This window comes from Globicephala melas, chromosome 2 (genome assembly GCF_963455315.2).
Source record: "Globicephala melas chromosome 2, mGloMel1.2, whole genome shotgun sequence".
Classification (NCBI taxonomy): Eukaryota; Metazoa; Chordata; class Mammalia; order Artiodactyla; family Delphinidae; genus Globicephala; species Globicephala melas.
The window spans coordinates 141,540,093-141,562,879 of NC_083315.2; the positions used below are offsets into that span (position 1 = coordinate 141,540,093).

At 34.3% G+C, this 22,787-nt stretch overlaps 1 protein-coding gene across 10 annotated transcripts in view; it reads left to right on the forward strand.

The window, feature by feature from the left end:
• FUT8 (fucosyltransferase 8) overlaps window positions 1-22,787 on the forward strand; it is a 324,493-nt gene that overhangs the window by 159,904 nt on the left and 141,802 nt on the right. For all 10 annotated transcript variants that reach the window (XM_030855266.2, XM_060294921.1, XM_030855259.2 and 7 more), the window contains one exon: window positions 7,209-7,637. In XM_030855266.2, coding sequence (XP_030711126.1) covers window positions 7,435-7,637 — 203 coding nt within the window. In that variant the 5' untranslated portion in view covers window positions 7,209-7,434. The remainder of the gene's footprint in view (window positions 1-7,208; window positions 7,638-22,787) is intronic.

Below are 22,787 nucleotides of genomic sequence, written 5' to 3' on the forward strand. Positions count from 1 at the left end.
ATGATCACATGCTTAATGTCATTTGTTATTAGAGAAATTGAATGCAAATGGAAACCAGATTGAACCACTACACAACTATCTGAATTACTTTAAAAAAAATTGAAAATACCAAATGCTGGAGAAACTGTAGAGCAACAGGAACACTCATTTGTTCCTGGTAACAATTCAGGATGATGCAGCTGCTTTGGAATACCGTTTGGCCTTTTCTTATTATAAGTGTATGTTTTCCATATGACCCAGCAATCCCCAATCCTAGGTATTTACCCAAGTTAAATGAAAACTTACAGAAACCTGCTTTTTTTTTTTTTTTTTTTTTTTTTTTTTTGCTGTACGCGGGCCTCTCACTGTTGTGGCCTCCCCCGTTGTGGAGCACAGGTTCCGGACGCGCAGGCTCAGCGGCCATGGCTCACGGGCCCAGCCGCTCCGCGGCATGTGGGATCTTCCCGGACTGGGGCACGAACCCATGTCCCCTGCATCGGCAGGCGGACTCTCAACCACTGTGCCACCAGGGAAGCCCTGCTTTTGTTTTTGAAGGTATTTTCAATGGATAACAAAGTGTAGTTTTGCCGTTTTTTTTTTTTTTTAATTTCAGCACTTTTAAAGATGTTGTTCTATTGCCCACTTGCTTGTATTTTTTTCCAATAAGAAGCCCCCTGAAACTCTTTTTAACACTTATGTATTCCCCCCCCCCCCGCCCCGCCGTGACTAATCTTCTCCTCCAAATTATGGTTTTATTTGTATTTAAAAATACATTGGAAATTCTTTATATGCCCGTGACTAAGCTAGCTTTCAATGTACATTACTTCAGGTTTGAGACAGGTTTTGTTCTGAGAAGTCCTTTTTCAAACTGAATGCAAAAATGGGGAATGCCGGTACATTTCCAAAGCTGATTAATGTAAGTTGTTTTCTTGCTAATGTTGATGGGTGACTTTTATTAGAGTTTTAGCTCCTGAACAGTTTTTAGTTCACGATGATAGTTACTGTAATGTGCTGTGACTGTGCTGAAAGCTGTCAAACACCGTGATATCTGAAGTGCTGTAAACAGTGGTTACTTTAAAAATTTACTTTTTTATTAAACCTCCTTCAGATTTTTTTCTTCCTGGATAATTTTCTTTTTGGGTAATTTTTCTAAGTTGACATATATTAGTTTCAGGTGTACAACACAATGATTTGATATATATATAGTTAAATTATCACTATAATAAATCTAGTTAACATATGTCACCATATATAGTTGTAATTTTTTTCTTGTGATCAGGATATTTTCTGTTTGTCTTCAAATTCACTTAACTTTTCCTCTGCAGTATCTAATTTGCTCTTAATCATTTCCAGAGAATTTTTTAATTTTTAGATTTTTAAAAAATTATAGATGTTTGTTAGTTTTTATTTCTTTTAATCAATGTATTCATTTTTAAAAATTTAAATCCTAACACATATTTATAGTAATTGTTTTAGTGTCCTTATCTGCTATTATCATCATCTCTGTCTTCTGGGTCTGTTTTAAATTGACTGATTTTCTTCTTAGTTATGGGCCACATTTTCCTACTTGTTGGCATCATAGTTAAAAAATACATATTTCTGGAAAAGTAATTCATAATTTCTTCAACCATGTTTCTATTGATGGGCAATTATGTTTTTTCCAGTTTGGAACTATTGCGAACAGCATTGTAATGAATACCCTTGTGATATGTTTTGTTCACGTGTTAAAATGCATAAATTCCTGCTAGTGGAGTTTCTCATCAAAGGGCATGTTTATGCAAATATTTGACATATAATGCTATATTTCCCTTTGCATAGGGTATACATATTTATATTACTTAAATAAGTACTGAATTAGTTTTAAGTTTAGAGGACAATCTTCTAATGAACATGGTTCACAGCAGAACAGGCCAGGCTCTTAGTCATTTGATTCTGTAACACGTTGTCACAGATTCCATCTTTTGGCCTTAGCATTAAAGTGAAGCCACTTGAATGTGATTCTTGGAAATATCATTTTCGCATAGTCAGATGCTAAAAGAAGTAGAAGGTCATTTTCTTATATGTTAGGTATAAGAAAAGTCAGTTTGATAGTGTTGTAAATGGTACTGCATTTTGTTGTCGTCGTTGTTGCTTCTAATGGAATGATTACACTATTTCTAAGAAAGTAATTAGGTGATATGGTTTATATTCAGTTTCTACTGAATTACTCAGAATGTTAGTTGTTGCAAGAAGAGGCTTCTCTGGGGCTTGTTTTAGTGACTTCCCTTTGTGATTAGAATCCACTAGAATATTACCTCTTGAGGGCAGAAATTTTGTCTGTCTTGTTTTTGCAGAGACTTAAAACTCCTGAGGTGGTGGACTACTGCTGCCTTATTCTTGGTTTGGGGCTTGGAGTGGAGTGTTTGCTCTGTATTCTAGTCCACCCTTAGCCTTTAGCAGGTTTTTGGATGCCTGCATCACCGGATGATCTCTTTCCATGTTCTTTGTAAGTTTTGATTAGTTGCTGGACAGTGTGAACTTTATATTGTTGAGTATCTGTATTTTATTGTCTTTCTTTAAAGAATGTTGAGTTTATTTTGATAGGCATTAATTTACTTTTGGATCACCTTTAGCTTGTTTTTGTAGCTTGTTTTTAAGTTTTGTTATGGATCTTGTTAGCATAGCCTTTATTCTGTGACTGGAGTCATTAGACTGGTCTCATGAGCAGATCTGGGCTACAGCCCTTGAGCTAAGAATGGATTTTACATTTTTAAAGGGTTGTAAAGAAACAAGAAACAAGAAAAAAAACAAAGAATATATGAGTTTTCTAGTTGTTTATATGTGAGGACAAATGTAATACCAGTTATTCTTTCATGGTTAGAAGTGGAAGTCTGTTTAGTAAACATTAATAGAAATGCTTTCAGACTTTTGGTATAATATAAAACTAATAATTATACTTTTACCAGATCTCTTATTTGCTATAAATTGAGTTTAGTTTTTATAGTATTTGTAAGAGATATTAGCAGGATATTAAGGAACTGTAATTAAGATTCATTTCTGTCCTGCATCCTGGATGCCTACGCTGTACCCCAGACTTTGTACAGCTTGCTGGGGACAGACAGAATAATACATGAATTGAAGACCAGGTACTCAGCCTAGTAGGAAACTAGACATGTGCATTATCTATTGCTGCATAACAAATTACCCTAAGACTAAGAGGCTTAAAAAACATTTATTATCTGTTGGTCTGGAATTGGGCCATGGCTTAGCTGGATCTTCTGGCTCAGGGTCTTTCAAAAACCTGAAATTAAAATGTGAACCAAGCTACAGTGGCGTGGTCCAGGCTTGACTGATGGAGGATCCATTTCCAAGTTCACTCACATGGTTGTTGGCAGGAATCAGTTCCTTTCCACATGGGCCTCTTCATAGGGCAGCTCACAGTGTGGTAGCTTATATCTCTTGTAACCTTATCTCAGAAGTGAAATCCTATCATTTTCCCTGTATTCTATTGTGTATAAGAAGTAAGTCACTAGGTCCAGCCCACACTTGGAGGAGGAGATTACATAACAGCACGAATATGGGACACAGGGATCATTGACAGCCATTTTAGAAACTGCTTATAAAAACATATGGTATATAAATTATATAAAATATTATAATTGTGTCTTAAAATAATGTTACAGTATTAATATGTATGACATAATAACAGTTTGCCACTGGTGTGCTAAGTGCTTCCCACAGATTATTTTATTTAAGCCTCTCCCAGTATTTGGTGGGAGAGGTAGTATGTAATATATCCATTTTACAGATAAGGAAATTGAAGCTCAGTGAGGTTACCTAACTATGATATAGCAGAACCAAGACTCTAGTTCAGACTTTGCCGATTCTAGCACCCATATTTTTAATCTGCGTATTTTGTCAGCATTAAAATAGAATTTCCTTTTTTTGGGCACCTCTTATGTGCCAAGCCTTGTAAGTGCTTTATTCATGTAAGCCTCATAATAACTCCATTAAAGCTTCTGATCTTACTACTGATGATGTGCTTTAGATTCCAGATTCAAGAAATTACTTTGAAAAATTACATATATTTTTTACATATTTTTTTTTTGTTTCAGAGACATTAAACAGTATAACCCAAAGAGTCTCTGTAAATACCAAAAGAAATGAATCATTTAAATACCTATTACTTTAAAAAAGTGGTATTGCTAATTAAATAAATTTGCAGAAGGAAACCTGACACATTTCAATCCACTTACTGTTCTGCAGATGAAGGGTAGTATGTGAATCTCAAACAGGAATGAATTTGTAAATACTTGAAAACAACCCACTCAGAAGAAATCTTAGCAAATACTGCTATATAAATTTTAGTCAGAAATTAGCTCATGTAGTTAATGTTGAAATATTTTTACTAATAAATTTGAAGTACTTTCACTAATAAATTCATTCACAAATAGATGGAGTGGCTTTCATATCAAAGGCTGTATGTACTTCCTTCAGTTATCCAATTGTTTTTGCAAAGTGAATCTTCTAGATGAGGAAAATACGACATAGAGAATTATTTTCTCATGGCTGAAGGGTAACCATAAGATTGCTGACTTATTGGCCTTTTAGACCAGTTTATTTTAATAATTTGAGGCTGTCTTGTAAAATATATGTTAATAATAAATCCTAAAGTTTTGAATGATTTTATTTTCCTTATAATAGCACTGTCTTACATTCTACATTTGTATTTGCTTTCTTAAGTGGGGCATAAAATGCAGTTGAAGCTGATAAGTTCTCAGATTCGGTGTCATATGTCATATGCCATTATGACATCCTTCACTCAACTCATTCACTTATTTATTAAAAAATATTTATTACTAAGTTGTAAATACTGCTCTAAGTACTTTGGATACGTCAGTGAACAAAAATCATGAAGTTTACATTTTAGCAGGCATGGTTCAAAAATAAACAGTAAACATGATAGGTAAGTAAGCAGGCATTCATTATGGATAAGGAAGAAATTCTATACCTGCTCTTTTAAACCATGCTAAGGAAAATTACATAGAAAACTACTTGGTTTTCAGCTTGGCTTATTTTCGTTGATCCCTTTAAAAATACTGTTTTAAGAACAACAAAATTTGGGGAAATATCTCTCTAAAAACAGAGTTAAAATGATGCTATTAATTAAGAAAATGACCATGTTTTGCTCCTACAATAATTTCTTGCTTTATAACTCATGCATTATCAATATTGCTGCAAAAAATAGTAATTTAATATCTTGGATACTTTTGATGGTGGTTTATAAAATCCCAAAGCACTTGGTATAACAAAATTTATGTTTCTCTAAACTTGTTTCTGTTCAAATTATATTATACTTTTGCTAGCTTTGAATATTAATGATAATTTTTTTGTTATAATTCTAAGTAAAATGTTACAGAACAACTTTTTCTTATTTGTTATTGAAATGATTCTTGTTTAGAAAACTCTGTACTTTTGTTTATCACACTTGTCTTTTTTTTCACACTTGTCTAAGTTAACTTTTTCTATGAAGGGAAAGATTAAACATTTCTAATATCTTACTGGTGTAGCTTAGAATTGACTAGGATACATTATAGGTTCAGCATATGGTATGACAGCATTTTACAGGGTTGCATGTGTTGTCACAAACAGTATTATTAACTCAAATGTTAATACTTCTTTTGTTGACTTACTGAATTAAATCCATCCCTTAGACCATCAGAGTGGATTTTTTAATTTGTTTTTTAACCAAGAATCCCTGAATGTCTGCATTTTTTCTATATAATATAAAAAGTAGACCTCACATGACTGGATCTTGTGAGATGTTGAATACCTGAGATGTTGAATAGACTTTAATTATTCTTATGTTTAGTGAATAGTGGGGTTACCTGAAATTAGAGGAATAGGGTTTTGAGAAAGGATTTTGAGAAAGAGACAGAATGAACAGTGGAGTCAATAAAAAGAATGTTCTCATTAGACTTAAGAATAGATATTAAAACAAAAGACAAAACACCAAGTTTTCTTTGGATTATTACTTTATTTGGCTTTCTGACATTCTCAGTGAGTACAATTTTTTTCATCCTTTGTTTAGTCAGTGTAAACCAGAAACAATGAGGAAAATAGTGTAGGAATAAATGGGAAGGAAGTAGAATGTTTCTGGGACACTCCTTTGAAGAGATTTTCTTTTCTTTGAATACTTGGCCATTTAAAAGCATTTGAGATTTGAGGTTCAAAAGGAGGATAATAGTAGTCCTGTGCTCTAATTTTTGAAACCTCTTCTCCAACTTTTCTATCTAGTCTTTCATAACTGTTTTATTAGTGGTTAAGTACCCATCACATTCAGTTTTGTATATAGAAACTATTTCTTTTCTTCTCTTTTATAAGGAACTCTGTGCCTGGAGAAAAGACTTTTCTTATCAAATGGTATTAAAGTTATATCTTTGCCTACAAATTATCTCCTTGGCAAGAAAATTGTTTTGTTTTCAAAGGAAGTTCTAAGCCTAATGACGGAGAAGTGACAAATGAAACCAATAACCAAGCCTGAGAAAGCATTTTGTAGTTTAAGATGCTCCATAACTGAGATTTAACTGGTATTAGACTTCTATTGCAATTGTTGGTATTTTTAAATAAATTTGAGAAAGGAATAATCTACCATAATACATATGAACCTTTGCTTGTGATGTTTGGAGTGGTTGCCAGCTGCTTGGTGGCTGTGATAACCTTTGCTTGATACATGCCACTTTTAGAACTTTTCCTAAAAGTGACAATATGCCTGTCACCTGCAGCGTTAAGTGGTGTAATGGCAGCTGAGCAGTGAGATGGTGTGGGGTGGAGTTGAGATTTTGTAAGAATGAATTCACTCATGCAGAGAACATGTTTCAGTTTGAGATAATGGAAACATTAGCCCAGAATATGTAGTTGAGTACATTTTGTTTGGTTTTGAGTGGTTTTTCAAAGATAACAATCTTTTAATCTCCGTATATGTGCTGTTGCACAGTGTTGTTAGAAGGAAAAGTGATGATGGCATTTGGAGGACTTTCAGGCTTAGAGCTAGTTAATGTATCTGGTACAGCCTTGATTTAATATGCAGACCTAAAAGCTTTTGCTTTTTACTTACTTTAGGCAATTACATTATTTGCCAGCCAGTTGGCTAGTCAACACCAATATGGTTCTTTTAACTCCATGAATCTCAGCATATGCCATTTTACATATCCTAACTAATTTAAATACATTTTTTATTCTTTCCACAGCATGTAGAGTCCATGAAGCACAGGACAGTAAAGCTTCCTACTCATACCACCAGGAGGATCTCTTGGAAAGAGTCATCACAGGACTACCAGAGAGACTAATTTGTCTGAAGCATCATGTGTTGAAAGAACAGAAGGCTACTACCTTTGCACTCGCTAGAAATAGAGTGACGATGTTTTCAATTCCTTGAGTTCCAGGAACCCAGGAGAGTGAACTGAAACTCTGAAAATGCGGCCATGGACTGGTTCCTGGCGTTGGATTATGCTCATTCTTTTTGCCTGGGGGACCTTGCTATTTTATATAGGTGGTCACTTGGTACGAGATAATGACCACCCTGATCACTCTAGCCGAGAACTGTCCAAGATTTTGGCAAAGCTTGAACGCTTAAAACAGCAAAATGAAGACTTGAGACGAATGGCTGAATCTCTCCGGTAGGTTCTAAAAAACTGAGGGAAGAATGGTGAAATATTGTACTTTGTTTTTAGGTGCAAGGCTTCAGTCAGCTATTAAAAAATACTTAATGATTTCTGTAAACTGCTATTTTTGCAAAAATTTAAATATCTTAGTAAGGTACTTTTTGTGCTAGTGATATCTCTATGTATTTAACATAGAGAGTTACTCTATAATGGCAAATCTTATTTTGCCTATGAATTTTAATATAGAAAAACTATGCCGTTTAATTTACTTATATTTTGTTTAAAATTATCTTCAGCATCTTGATAATTTTGATAAATGTAAACTTTGTATGATTTAAAGTAGTACATATTAAAATTTTCATCATGGACTATAACAAACACATAATAATTGAGAGGCTGAGTTAGTCTAACTATAACTTATTAAATGAAAACGTTCATTCTTAAATAAAACAACTGTGTCTGGAATCTAGAGAATTATCATAATTGCTACTTCCAGTCTATTAAAAAATGTGACATGGGGAATTCCCCGGCAGTCCAGTGGTTAGGACCCTGCGCTTTCACTGCCGGGGGCCTGGGTTCAATCCCTGGTCAGGGAACTAAGATCCCACAAGCTGTGGTGCAGCAAAAAAAAAAAAAAAAAAAAAAAAAAAGTGACATGTATGCGTTAGAAGTCATCAACTATTGGGAAAAACAAAGACTTTTATTTTCAGGAAGCAAGTGAACATAGTGTTAAATAGATAGTACTATTTGTTTTCAAAGTTATTGAATTTAGAAATTATCTAGTATCTTCTAATTCCTCATACTTAAATATGAAGGTGACTGTATACTTAGTGCTTGCTGTCTCTCAAAACAGAGGTCGGAGATTTGAGAAGATGAAGAGGTGAGAGTCGTCTAGAGGTGGTAATTGACTCTAAAGGAAATTAGTGTAGAAAAAAAGAGCACAAATTCATTTCTTTTTGAGAAAAACATACATTGAGGAGTCGAAAGTGGAAACGTTCTGTTGTGCATAGAATTTTCAGAGTAGTTGGAGAAGGAGAAGGGGAGAGAGCTATTTTGTGGAGGCCGAGGAGCCTTCTGTGACGAAAGAATGTAGTTGGCAGTGTCATACACCCTTGGAGCCTCCCTTCCCTCACTGCCTTTCAACTCTTTATTTAGAACTCAGTTCTTTCCTTTTGTTTAGTTCCATAACGTTTTTTCACCATGATATCATTTTGATCTCTTTATGTTCTGTGGAAGGCTGTGCTAGGTATTAAGAGTTTTACTGTTTCAATGAATGAAACATCAGCCCTGTCATTTGTAGGAGTAGTAGTACCATTCAGCAAAATACAAAGTATGCAAGAATTAGAAAGTGGACAGCTAAATTCTTGAATTTGTGTATCATTTTATTTTATTTTTGGGGAGAGCCAGGGAGGAAGGATCATGGAGAGAGTGGTCTTTCAGTAGAGTCTTAATCGTTTGTTATGGGAACCAAAGATTGATAATTTGGAGGTTAGTAATCATAGCTATCATTTGTTGAGAGTTTGTTATGTGCCAGGTACTGTGCCAAGGACTTTGCATGGATTATCTCATTGAATTCCACAGCTTCTTTATGGGATGCTGGTTCTGTTTTCATAACCATTTTACAGATGAGGAATCAATGGGATATTAAGTGATTTAATTTTTCCCTAGGTCACACTTCTCACAAATGATGGAGCTTACTTTGAATCCTGGCAGTATGCGTGGAAAGCCAGGGGTCTGATGAACGGTTTTGCCTCTCTGAATAGAAACCAGAGAGAAGTAAATGATTCAGAAATCTCAACTAAACATCTCACGTAGGAGATCAGCAAGAGTAGTTGATTTTGGAGTATGCTTTGTAGTAAGATCTTGTTCTACGTTATGAGAGTTTTACTACTTGAAAACGTATTGCCTCTTAACAATTTAGGCTAATAAAAAATTGCTCACTTTTTTCCTAATTTCAACTTAAATATTGATAGTTCACTTGGCTTGTCTGACTTCCAAGTATTTGCTTCTATTGCATGAAGGAAAGCTTGCCTTTAATATGAGTTGTTCCTTCTGCAAAATAATCTTTGGTTCTCTGAAGTCACTTTCTTTATAGTCTTTCATGTTGGCAAAAAATTAAATTCTCAACTACTACAAATGTAGAGACAACTTCTAAGAGCTGAGACATTTAATATGTCATTCTATAACATCATAAATACAATCTGAAAGTACAGATGGAGAAAATGAGCCCATACACACACAGACACGCACACACACACACACACACACACACAGACATGCACACACACACGTATAATTTCAGGAAAATATGTAAATAATTAGAGAAGAAAACCTCTTCAGGCCTTTCCACCAACTTTATTGGTAGGGCCATTTGTGTTTTATTCAAAGAGATTATTATTTTAGAGCCCCTGGCATAAAAGGAAGAGCAGTGGAGGCACTAGTGGCATTGGTGTTCTTTTTTCCCCTTATTGTAATATTTCATACTTTTCTGTGTCTTTTTTCTGTGTCTTTTTCTTATAAGAAAGTATATTCAGAAGGTAGACTATAAAGGATTAATTCAGATGTCTGTAAACTAGGTCATTTCTTTGAGATATGGTGTGTGGATTAGAATTAGAAAGTAACCCAGAAGCCTGAAACTACAATTTTTAAGATTCAGGACAATAATTTTAAAAAGCATTTACCCAACCTTCTAGCCAGTGTTTGCTAATTTTGTTGATACTACTACAAATTTAGGAAAATAATTTGAAAATCATTACTCTGAGGGATACAAACGTTTTAATACGATGTATGGGAGATTGCTGCGTGTATCTTTGTGTGTACATGTGTATCTGTATGTATATTTAATTCTGCCTTATTGATGAATAATTTCTGTATGGTAAAATACACTTGTTTTAGCATACATGTCTATGAACTTTGGCAAATCCTTATAGTCATGTAACCAGTACCACCATCAAATTATAGAAGAATTCTTTCTCCCCCCAGAATTCTGTTGTGCCCTTTTGTAGTTAAATTCTCTTCTAACCTTCTGTCCCTGGCATCCACTGATTTGTTTTCTGTCCTATGTGTGTTTCCTGTTCCAGAATGTTATATAAATAGAATCATGCAGTAGGTAGCCTTTTGAGTCTGGCTTTTTTCATTTAGCATAATATACTTGTGATTCATCAGTGCTACTTTGTGTATTGGTAGTTCATTTTATTAAAAAAAATTTTTTTAATAATGAGCAGTATTCCATAGTATGCATGTATCAGTCTTGTTTGTTTTTAAATGCATTCACCAGTTGAAAGATGTTATTAGTGTTTCCATTTTTTTGGCAATTATGAACAAAGCTGTTACAGACATTTGCCCTATAAGTTTTTGTGTGTAAGTGAGTTTTTATTTCTCTTGGGTAAATACCTAGGAGTGGAATGGCTGGGTCACATGTAAAGTGCATTTTAACTTTACGTAAGAAGCTGTGCAAAATGTTTTCCAGAGTACCTGTACCATTTTGCATTCCCGCTCACAGTGCTTGAGAGTTATAGCTCTCATCTTTGCTAGCACATGCTGTTGTCAGCTATTTTTACTTTATGTTTTAATAGATATGTAGTATTATCTCATAGTTTCAGTTTGCATTTACGTGATGATTAACGATGATGAACAATTTTTTTCATGTGCTTATTTGCTATTCATATATCTTCTTCCGTGAAGTATCTATTCAAATTTGTTGCTTATTTTAAAAATTAAGTTATTTGTTTTCTTACTGAATTTTTTTAAGAAATTGGGGTTTTATATATAACATAAAATGTTTTATATATATGCGTATATATAAAATAAAAACATAGTGGCTTAAACCAATAAACATTTATTTGCTCCTGATTATTCAATTTCAGTTGGCCTTAGCTGGGCTGTTTTCCTAATTATGTATGGGGTCACTCATGTGGCTGCAGCCGTCTGATGGCTCCATCGTGGTTGGTCAGTCCAGATGACCTAACACATGTTCAGTGGTTAGCTGGGGCCATCAGCTGGTTCCCTTCTATCTGGCTACTCTAGCAGGATAGCCCAGGTTTCTTACGCTGTAGTGTTCCAAGAGGGAAAGAGCAGAAACTGCAAGTCCTCTTGAGGCCAAGCATGAGAAGTTGCACAGTGTCACTTCTGCCACATTCTGTTAGTCTTTGCAAATCAAAGGGATACTCCATATTCAGGGAATGGAGGTAGGAGCTGCAAAGAATTTGTAGCCATATTTAACCCACTCTTCTCATCTCTAGAAGTAATGTTGAATAGATTAGGTCAAATCATGGAGGTCTTGAACAGCCAGAGTTTAGTGTAGGCTTGGTTGATAGATAATAGGGAACTGTAACTGGGTTTTCAGCAGAGGATTGATGTAGTGAAAATGGTTGAGGAAGATTTAGATTTTCAGATGGATTTGGGCCATGTGCTTGACTGGAGTGAAATTAACTGGGAAATACAGTATTAATCTAGACACAAGGTGATGCTGACCTAAATTAATGATTTAATCTGTTGGCTTTGGTACCAAGGTACACCTGCTTATTTTCCCATGTTCCCTTCATGCTTTTATTTGACTTTCCCCAAACATCCCTTCCTTATTTGTTGATTGCCAGCACATTGAGTATACATGTAGTAGTCTTTCTTTTAAAAACTTAGAAATCATCACTTTTTTTTTTTTTTTTGGGCGGTACGCGGGCCTCTCACTGTTGTGGCCTCTCCAGTTGCGGACCACAGGCTCTGGACACGCAGGCTCAGTGGCCATGGCTCACGGGCCCAGCCGCTCTGCGGCATGTGGGATATTCCCGAACCAGGGCACGAACCCGTGTCCCCTGCATCAGCAGGCGGACTCTCAACCACTGCGCCACCAGGGAAGCCCGAAATCATCACTTTTTAAGCCTGCCACCCTACAGGAATGCCTTTCATCTTTCATGTTTGTTTTGTCTTAACCTTTAGTAATGTGAAATTGCTATCAGTTCACAGGATCTTTTCTTTTTAGGACTTGAACCTGCCAGTCTTCCTCTCAGAGTTGAAATTTAGCAGAAAACACCTGGAAAAGTATTGAACCTTGTTCAGAAACCCCTTGAGCAGTGAACCTCAGTGACAGAAGTCAGAACCGGACAGAACTTGTAACATTTAAAGAGTGCTTAATTGACAGCTTTCCTCTTAACTTAATTCCTTATTCTATTTCCATTTATTTTGGGGAGCATAATTTTAAAAAATTCAAATGTGACTTTGTGGCCTTTTAATAAGGTTTGTTTGTTTGTTTGGTCCAGGAAAGAAAAATTTTCTTCTGGAATTTAGATGTTAGCTATAAACTGTAAATTTTACAGACCACAGAGGAAGTATAATTAGCTTACGGTTATCTGTTTTTCTGAGCTACGTACTAGTCTCCTCGGTTGGATTAGAGCTGAAGCAGTAATCTTCTGGTGGAAAAATTTGTCTCAGGCAACAAAATTATGAAACGCTGACATGGGTAGAAAGGAGACTGGTAGGATTTTTCACAGGTCATATCTTACTTCTTCTTTTTGAGAAGCTGGTATTAGAAATTGGAGATGTGTTTGTTCCTGTTAGTTGGTTGGAGGATTTGCTGTTGGCAATCCTCTCCATAATCGCTCATCTCGCTTATAAAGAGTGTACTGCTTGTATTCCTACAGCAAGTGAATGGGTTGGAGTGTGTAGAATGTCTAGCTGTAACCTTCCATTCTTTTTTACTTTTAATTTTGCAGCCCTGCATCCCTTATTCCTTATGCTATCAAGAATATCTGGGCTTCTCTGGTGGCGCAGTGGTTAAGAATCCACCTGCCAATACAGGGGACATGGGTTCAAGCCCTGGTCCGGGAAGATCCCACATGCCACGGAGCAACTAAGCCCGTGCGCCACAACTACTGAGCCCGTGCTCTATAGCCCGTGAGTCACAACTACTGAAGGCCGCGCGCCTAGAGCCCGAGCTCCGCAACAAGAGAAGCCACTGCAATGAGAAGCCCATGCACTGCAATGAAGAGTACCCCCCGCTCACCGCAAGTAGAGAGGGCCCCACACAGCAACAAAAGACCCAATGCAGCCAGAAAATAAATAATAAATAAATAAAAATTTTTTTAAAAAAAGAATATCTTATTTTTCCTTATGGAAAATACTCCTTCCCTATGTTAGAATATTTTAGTGAGATTTTTACTCAAGATTCCTAGCCTTCTCAGTCTGACAATCAGATGCTTCTCCCTGGAATTTGTATTAACCTTTTCATATATTGCTGTATTAGATTTGCTAGTGGATTTTTTTCCATGTTAACAAGACATATTTACCTTTAATATTTCCTTCTTATAATGTCTTTTGGGTTTTGGTATTAAGTCTGTGCAGGAAAATTTTATTCTCTAGAAGGGTTTGTATAAAATTGGTATTCGTTCTATTTTAAATCTTTGTTAGAATTTCAGTGACGCTGTCTGGGCCTGCAGTCTTTTTTTTTTTTTGGCTGCAGGGGAGTGGAGCTTGGTTTGGGTAAGGACAGGAGACATGTGGGAAGGCTTTAAATTCTAGATTTGATCTTCTTAATAGAAATTGGACCATTCACATGTTCTATTTTTTCCTATGTCAGTTTTGGTAAAGTGTGTTTTTCAAGAAATGTGTCCATTTTATCAAGGTTTTCAAAAGTTGCATAAAGTTTTTCATAATTCCTTTTTACTTTTCTTCTTCAGACGTGTAATATCTGTAGTACTGTTTCCTTTTTCATTCTTGATATTGTTTATTTGTTTGTATTTTCTCCTTTTATCTTGCTAAGAGTTTATTGATTTTATTTACTTTTTCAAAGAATCTCTGGTTGTTGTTTTCTCCTGTTGTATGTCTGTTTCTATTTTATTGATTTCTACTCTTAGTTGTATAATTTTTTTCTTATAGTCTCTGGGTTTGTTTCTCTGTTCTTTTTAAAGCTTTTTCAGAGAGAATTTTATATTATTGATTTTAAGCATTGCTTTTTTTCTAACATTTGCCTGGAGAGCTGTAAATTTCTCTCTAAGCACAGCTTTAGAGAGCACAGTTGCATCTTGCAAGTTCTGACAGTGACCTATTTTAATTGTTATTCAATTAAAACTATTTTCAAATTTCTTTTGTGATTTTTTGTTTTGTTTAACTCACAGTTAAAGGAGTGTGTTGCTTAATTTCTAAGTGGGACTATTCTGTTATTTTTTTGGCTTTGATTTCTAGAGTGTTCTTCAACCAGATAGAATTATATTCTGTATCATTTCAGTTCTTTGAAATTTTAAATGGCTCAGCAAATGACTTACATTGATGAATGTTTTAAGAGAAATGTGTATTCTGCTCTTGTTGGATATGCTCTTCTACACATGTCATTTAAGTTAGGTTGGTTAACTGTGTTACTAGTATTTTCTAAATTTATATAGCATTATTTTTTTAATCTGCTTGTTCTATCAGCTAAAAAGAAAGCCATGTTAAAAATCTCCAGCAGTGGTTACAGATCTATTTCTTTTCACCTCTGTCAACTTTCTTTGATACATCTAAAGCTATTTCATTTGCTACAGGAATATCTTATTTTCTAATGACCTCATTTGTCTTTAATAATACTTTTTTAGCTATAAAGTCTTATTTATTTGGTATCAGTATTAATATTGCTACACTAACTTTCTTTGTGTTAGTGTCTGCATGACATTTCTTTCATCCTTTTAATTTTAACCTTCATGTGTTTTTTACTAAATATATTTAAACAGATTTAATTATTTGAAGTGTTTCTTATAAGAATAGGATTGGATTTTATTGTTTTTTTTGTTCAGTCTGTTAATCTCTGCCTTTTTATTCAGTTGTTTTATCCATTTACATTTAATGTAATTACTGGGTATAAGTCTACCACATTGCTATTTTTTCCTCCCTTTTGGTCTCATCTCTTATTTTTTTCTTCGCTGTTTCCTTTTGGATTAAACAGTTTTTTTAATTGTTATTCTGTTTTCTCAATTATAATAGTTTTAGTTATACATTTTTATTCTTTTAATGGTTACCCTAGATACTATCAAATATACCCTTTTAATGCAATCTATCTTAAAGTAATATTTTTATCATTTCTAGAACAGTGCAAGAATTTTGTCCTACTTAAATCTTTAACACCCCTCCCCCACATCCACTTTTGGTCTTTTTATTGTCATATATTTTAACCCAATGTCTGTTATAAACTGCACATTATGTTTTTATAATTTTGATTTAAATTGTCATATTCCTTTATAATTAACTATATATTTATTCTTTTTAATGTTGTTTATTTCTTTTTAATGTTGTTTACTTCTTCCTGCAGTTTAATTCTTCCATGCTGATGATTTCAGCCTGAAGAATATCCTTTAGTATTTTTGGTAGTACAGATTTGATGGCAATAAACTCTTTTAGATTTTCTTTTTCTGAAGACTTTTTAAAAACATTTAGTTTTGAGAGAGATTTTTGCTAGCATAGGATTTAGTTTGGCAGTAATTTTTTACCACACTTTAAATACGTCATTCTGTTGTTTTCTAGCTTTCATAGTTTTTGTTGAGAAGTCAGCAATTTTAATTGAAGTATATCTTTTTCTTTGGCTACTTTGCATTTTAATTTTTGTCTTTGGTGTTATACAAGTTGACAATGATACGCAGATATGACTTTATTTGTTTTTATCCAGTTTGAAATTCACTGAGCTTAATTCTGAGGTTTGATGTCTTTTATCAGTTTTAGAAAATCCTTAGCCATTATATCTTTAAATACTGCTTCTGGACTACTCTTTCTCTTTTCTCCTGGAACTCCACTTACATATATTAGCAGATTTCCTTTTATGGTGTCTCACGTGCCTTTTATGTGTCTGTTGCAATCTGATTTGTCTTTGTACTTCATTTTATATATTTTCTTTTGAACTGTATTCCAATTTAGTTAATCTATCTTCTTCTGCATTCATTCTGATGTTAAACACACCCAATACTAATTTTTATATATTTTGATTCTGGAATATCTAGTCCATTTTTTTGGATAATTTCAAATTTCTTTGTAAATTCTTTATTTTTCATCTACTTTGTCCATGTTTTTTATAATTTCTTTAAGTAGTTATTCTGCTATAACTATTATATTGTCTGCTAATACCTGGATGATATCTGTATCATCTTTTGATCAACTTTTATTTTTCTTTTGATTAATGGTCACATTTTTTGACTCTTTCCATGTCTAGTAATTTTTATTTTTGTCAGATATTGTGACAAAATATTTTGACAAAATATTGTGTAAAACTAGTATGGAGGTTACAGAGGTTTCCCTCTGTTAGGGATATATTATCTCTGGGTTTATTATCTCATTCAGTGCAATCAGGGATTGAGCTGGGTCATGGCTGCATTATGGTTTTAGTAAAACTTAGCCCACTTCTGTTCCTTCCCTGTTCCTCAGGCGTAAATCTTCCATGCTTTTGGTTAAGAACTTGGTGGATTTCTTTGAAGACTTAAAATACTGTGGGAAATTTAGTCTGCCTTTTAGATGTTTTAGGCTTTGCTCTTTGGCCTCTTACACTATGTAGCATCTAAATATGGCAAACACTGCATAAAAACACTAGCTATGAGTTTAAGGTAAGTCTCAAACAGAACTTTGTCTTGTAATATCACAAGACTGAGAAATTTTAGTCTGTCTTAAAATTGCTCTTTAGTCTCCCTGGGAGCCCCAGAATTAAGCTAATATACCACGGATAAAACTGGTTATGTGTTTAGTGCCCCTGTAGTTTCCAGATTTTCAAAACCTTTTGTGGGATTTTTTGACCATTTTAAGACCGGGTTCTTCAGGTTTTTCTTGGATTTGTTTTTAGCTTTCTCTCCCATTGTATCCCCAGGTGTGTGTTAAAGGAAAGGAGGAGTTTGGGTGGATTGGAAGTTTTTAACTATCAGAGTAATCTCTGCTTCATTGACCAATACAGTGAATCTCTTAGGAGAAAGAGATCAAGATGAGATCTAGATAGATTGAGCTTGACGTGCTTGCGGAACCTATCCAGTAGAACGTTAGAAAGTTAATCTAGAAATCAGGGAAAAGGCCAGGATGAGAGAGGAAGATACCTTTGGGAATCATCCATATGGAAGTCATTGCCAGAAAATGTGTTGCACAAGGTAGAAGTTCCTCCATTCATTTCAGGTGACCCACAGTAATCATGGGTTTGGAGAGGAGGAAGTGTGGGAATAGCATTAACATACTCTTATTTGTAGGGTCAGCAACAATCTCCATGACAAGAAATTTTTCAACCACTGCACCTGTTTCATGGATATAGCAATTGATTATGTGGCACAGAACCATAGGACCACATATATTTTTCCACACGATTATCATTACTAGCTTTTATGGGGACAGAACATTAGTAGAAGAATAGCATATTGAAGATGTCATGCTGTTTTCATCAACATTTATTATGTTCTCTTAATTTTCTTCTTCATACCCAGGGTTTTATGTGTATTTCATTGGCTGATTCAAAGCCAAGATGTTAGCTTCTGCTTTTACTCCCAGCTTCTTGATTGTTCTAAAAACAACAACATTAGTTGCAGGAACAGCAAGACAGCAAAATAACAATAGCTGTTACTGTGTATTAGGCCATATTATAAGCAGTTTATCTCAACCCCTACAGCAGGCTTATGACTTAAATACTCACATTATCCTCATTTTATAGATGTAGACAATGAAGCACAGTTAAGTAGTTTGCTGAAATTTATATAACTGTAAAAGGTAGATCTGAAGTTCAGATCCAGACACTGACTCCCTAATCCAAATTCCTTTTTTTTTTAATTTCTTTTTAAAAATTTTTTTTATTGAAATATAGTTGATTTACAATGTTACATTAGTTTCAGATGTACAACAAAGTGATTCAGATATATATATATATATATACACACACACACACAAATATATATATTCTTTTTTTTACATTCTCTTCCATTATAGGTTATTACAAGATATTGAGTATAGTTCCCTGTGCTATATAGTAGATAGTGTGCATATTTTAATCCCAAACTCCTAATTTATCCCTCCATAATCCAAATTTGTAATCACATTACTATGGTGCCTGTAAAAGTAACTGCTATGTCAGAATAAAAGTGCCACAATCCTTTTTGTCCTAATATTCTTTGCTTGTTGTGTGGGGGAGGGGCATCCAGAAGACTAGAACATAGACCATAATATTTCTGTCAGATTCCTTTCCTCCCCATTAACCATTCAACTGACTTCAGAATAAGGAAAATTATCAAAGATAAAGAAGAAGCATTTCATAATGATCAAGGAGTTCTCCAAGAAGACAACCAATTCGTAGCATGAATGCACCTAACAACGGAGCATCAAATACATGAGGCAAAATATGTAAGGCAAGGACAAATATATAAATCCACTATTTTACCTAGAGACTTTAACGTCCCTCTTTCAGTGATAGATAGATCAAGCAGGCAGAAAATCAGTAAGGATATAACTGAGCTGAACAGCATTTTCTCAAATCAATTTAACCTAATTGACATTTATAGAATATTCAAAAACAACAGAATACACATCTACCATTGAAAACCCTCCTATTCTGATGTGCTCCCTGCTTGGATAGGAGTGTTTCCTTTATAATTTCTTGTAGCTTGTCTTGACATATTGAATAGGGAAGTCTGTGTATTTAGAGAGGGGGCAGGGAAGAGGATTGGACTGTGGACATTTTTTCTTATTTATAGAGTCAGGTGGAAGTCCATTCTGTAGAGAAAAATTCCTTTTCCTCTTCATTCTAAGCTCTGCCCACTTCTTATTTCCAACAAAGATAGTTTAATAAAAGCCAGCTTTGTGGAATATAGGGTAAGATCATGCTTTCTGCTTAGGAATTATAATCGCTTTCCTCATTTGCATTGGTACACTCATATATAATGTCAGAATCACCACCGAGCAGAGAAAATTAGAGTAAATTAACTTTCAGTATTTGGGAAAAAAATACAGTGTAAGATTTCTGGAGCTGTTTACATGATTTTGAAGAGCAAATGGAGTCAAGTAGAATTTCTGTAGTTCTGAAATCAAAAAATGTAGGCCACTAATATTATAAACAGGAGGGAAATGGCAAAGCTTAGTGAAAGGCACTGGATAAATTGTGGAGTAAAAAGGGGAGTCATGTTTGATGATTTGTTCTTTAGTTTATTTTAGGTTCCTTAGAACTAATTTTAAAACAAAATGCATCGAATTATTTATATCTAACCTGTTAAACAGGTATATTATCAATTGTAGTACAACAGATTACCACAAACAGTGGTAAAAAACAATACACACTTACTATCTCACAGTTTCTCTGGATCAGGAATCCATGCACAGCTTAGCTGGTACCTCTGATTACGGGTCTCTCACAAGGCTGCAGAAGGTGGTGGTTAGGTCTGGGGTTTCATCTCAAGGCTCAGCTGGGTGAGATGAAAGGAGCGTGGGTTTCTCAGATTTGGGTTTGGATCCCAAGTCTACCACTTACTAACTTAATGATCTTTAAAAAGTCACTTAATCTTTCTGACCCTCAGTTTTTTCACCTGTAAAATGGTAATAATAATCTCTATTTTGCAGTGTTGTTAAGTTTTAAATGATATTTAAAAGCATATCTAGAAGAACTCCTATCTATTAGTAGTTCATCAATAAATAGCTTTTTAGCTAATGGTAGTTGACAATTTAAAAAGCACATGACCTTACAAACTTTCATAGAACTCAGAATGCTTGTTTTTATTTTTTAATAGAAAAAATTATCTTATATCAAATATTTAGCATAACAGATTAGATTTCATGAAATGTACATATTCTTCAGAGTGACCATTTACCCCCCAAAAATCAGTTAACCTCTTTGGGACTAGCATCTGAAACTAGAGAAAGTTGATAGGCATAGATGATCACATTCAATAAATTTGTAAGTCTTTACAGAGACAAAATGGTTGAATAATATACTAGGTTACAAAGGAGTATAGAATAGGCTTTGTTACTTAGAATTTTGGCTCTCATGACTGCATTATATGATTTTTTTTAAACGATTGGTGCTTTTATATATGAGAATTATAGTTGCCCATCATGAACTTTATTTAAAATATAGGAATTTTAATTATTTATTATAACTACTCAGAAAGGCCTCTAGGGAAGAATACACCATTCTTTAAGAAAGGTGTCACATGAATAATAATATTAAAATCTTAAATAACTAAATGGAAAAACTTTAAGTTTGAATTTTCTCTTCCATTTATAAATGTCATATAGGCAAAGTGAGTATGCATTAAATATTTTATAATGTGAATATTTGAGTTTAGGGGCTTGATTAAACATTTTTTACCATTTATTCTCTTTTTTTTTTTTTTGCGGTACGCAGGCCTCTCACTGTTGGAGCCTCTCCGGTTGCGGAGCACAGGCTCAGTGGCCATGGCTAACGGGCCTAGCCGCTCCGCGGCATGTGGGATCTTCCCAGACCGGGGCATGAACCCGTGTTCCCTGCATCGGCAGGCAGACTCTCAACCACTGCGCCACCAGGGAAGCCTGTACCATTTATTCTTTATTCTTTTATTCTAGTATTACTGAGCTGACTATGGTTCCAGACACTTATTAATAATGGAAGATAAATAGTAACAGGAAATATGGCCATAGTGATTCATCAATTTCAGTGTCACTTGACTTACAGATGACACATAATCTGCTATTACTGTGTACCAAAAAAAAAAACAAACAAAACTTCACTGGGCTATTTCTCACATTTCTTTTAGGTGAACTTTTTCACTGGGAAGATTTTTTGTTTGTTTTTAAAATATTTTTGAGATGTCATATTGACATTTATAATTCATTTAGGTAAAATCATGAAACAGTGGTTGTTTAGCTTGATCAGTATTCTAGACAAAGCTGTCTGAAAGCAAATAAATACAAAAAGACTCAATGTAAATATAAAAAGACTCTAACTCAATAAATTAGAGTTAGCTTATGAATTACAATGGCTAGAAGGAGGTATAGTATAAAATAGCACACTGTGCTTTTCTTGTTGCTGGTTCAAATAAAATAAGTTTGATTTTAATACAATCCTTTTGTTCTTTTAAAATGTATGCAAAAGCTGTTGCTTGGCAGAGATATTTTACGTCAAATGCATAAGAGAGTATGATGTTTGGAGTAATAAATATGGAATACTGTATCTGCAAATAGAGACAAAAGGGACACCCAAAAGTATAGTTTAATGTTAATTCTCATTTATATTCAGTAGCACTTCAAAAGTATTATCTCTTACCATATGATATGTACAAAAGCTAAAACGATTTAGCCATTTTTCTGTAAGTCAATGGCAGAAGTTAAAAATAGAATCTTCCAAGGAATTACAAAGTTGGATCTAATTTTAAGTACACTGCCTATGCTGTCATTTTTTTATACCTATTCAAGTTCCTCTTCTGTTAAATATTATCTCAGGACAATATGTTTTACTAGCCTACAGATAATGACAAACTATCCTAGTTATTATTACAGTTACCCTTGGTAATTGTTAAATATGATCAGAGGTTTCCATATATCAGTATTAGAAATGGCCACTTGAATCACTACATCTTTAAGTTATATAGATGCACCTGTGTAAGCTATGGGGATTCTGTTTCATATTTATTGAGCTTAACTGCAGTAATAGCTTATAATCTGTATAAATAAATACAAGTAGCACATTTGACACAGCAGTTTACTATGATCAGTACTGCAGTGTTTCACGTGGGTCATAGAATCTGTGGGAAGAAACCACATACTGTAAGTTCTAAATTTATTTGGTCAACCATACATAAATGTCTTGGAAGTGGTGTGACCATATGGAGTAGAAATAGATGTAATACATCTAAATGTAGCTTCCTATGGCCCTTTAGAGTCCCTGATGGAGTCATAAACTGCCGGTGCAGTTGTCCACACAAGGTAATATCTTGAACAGATCTGAGTTCATTTCTTACTATGCCATAATAATCCTTTTATATTTGGGCACAGCGTCACCTTTTTGGAAGAGTGTACACAAACAATATGTGCATTTCCATTTAAGGGGATGTGTACAAACTGTGGGATCTGTTAGTTCTTGAGCCAAACCTAACAACCGTAAAACCTTATTCTGATCCTTGAGAAGAAAGCAAAAGTCTTTTTTGTGTATCTCAATAATAAATATACCTCTGGCTTCCTAGCATTATGAAGAGTACATTTCTCCACAATACTGATGGTACTGTGTAC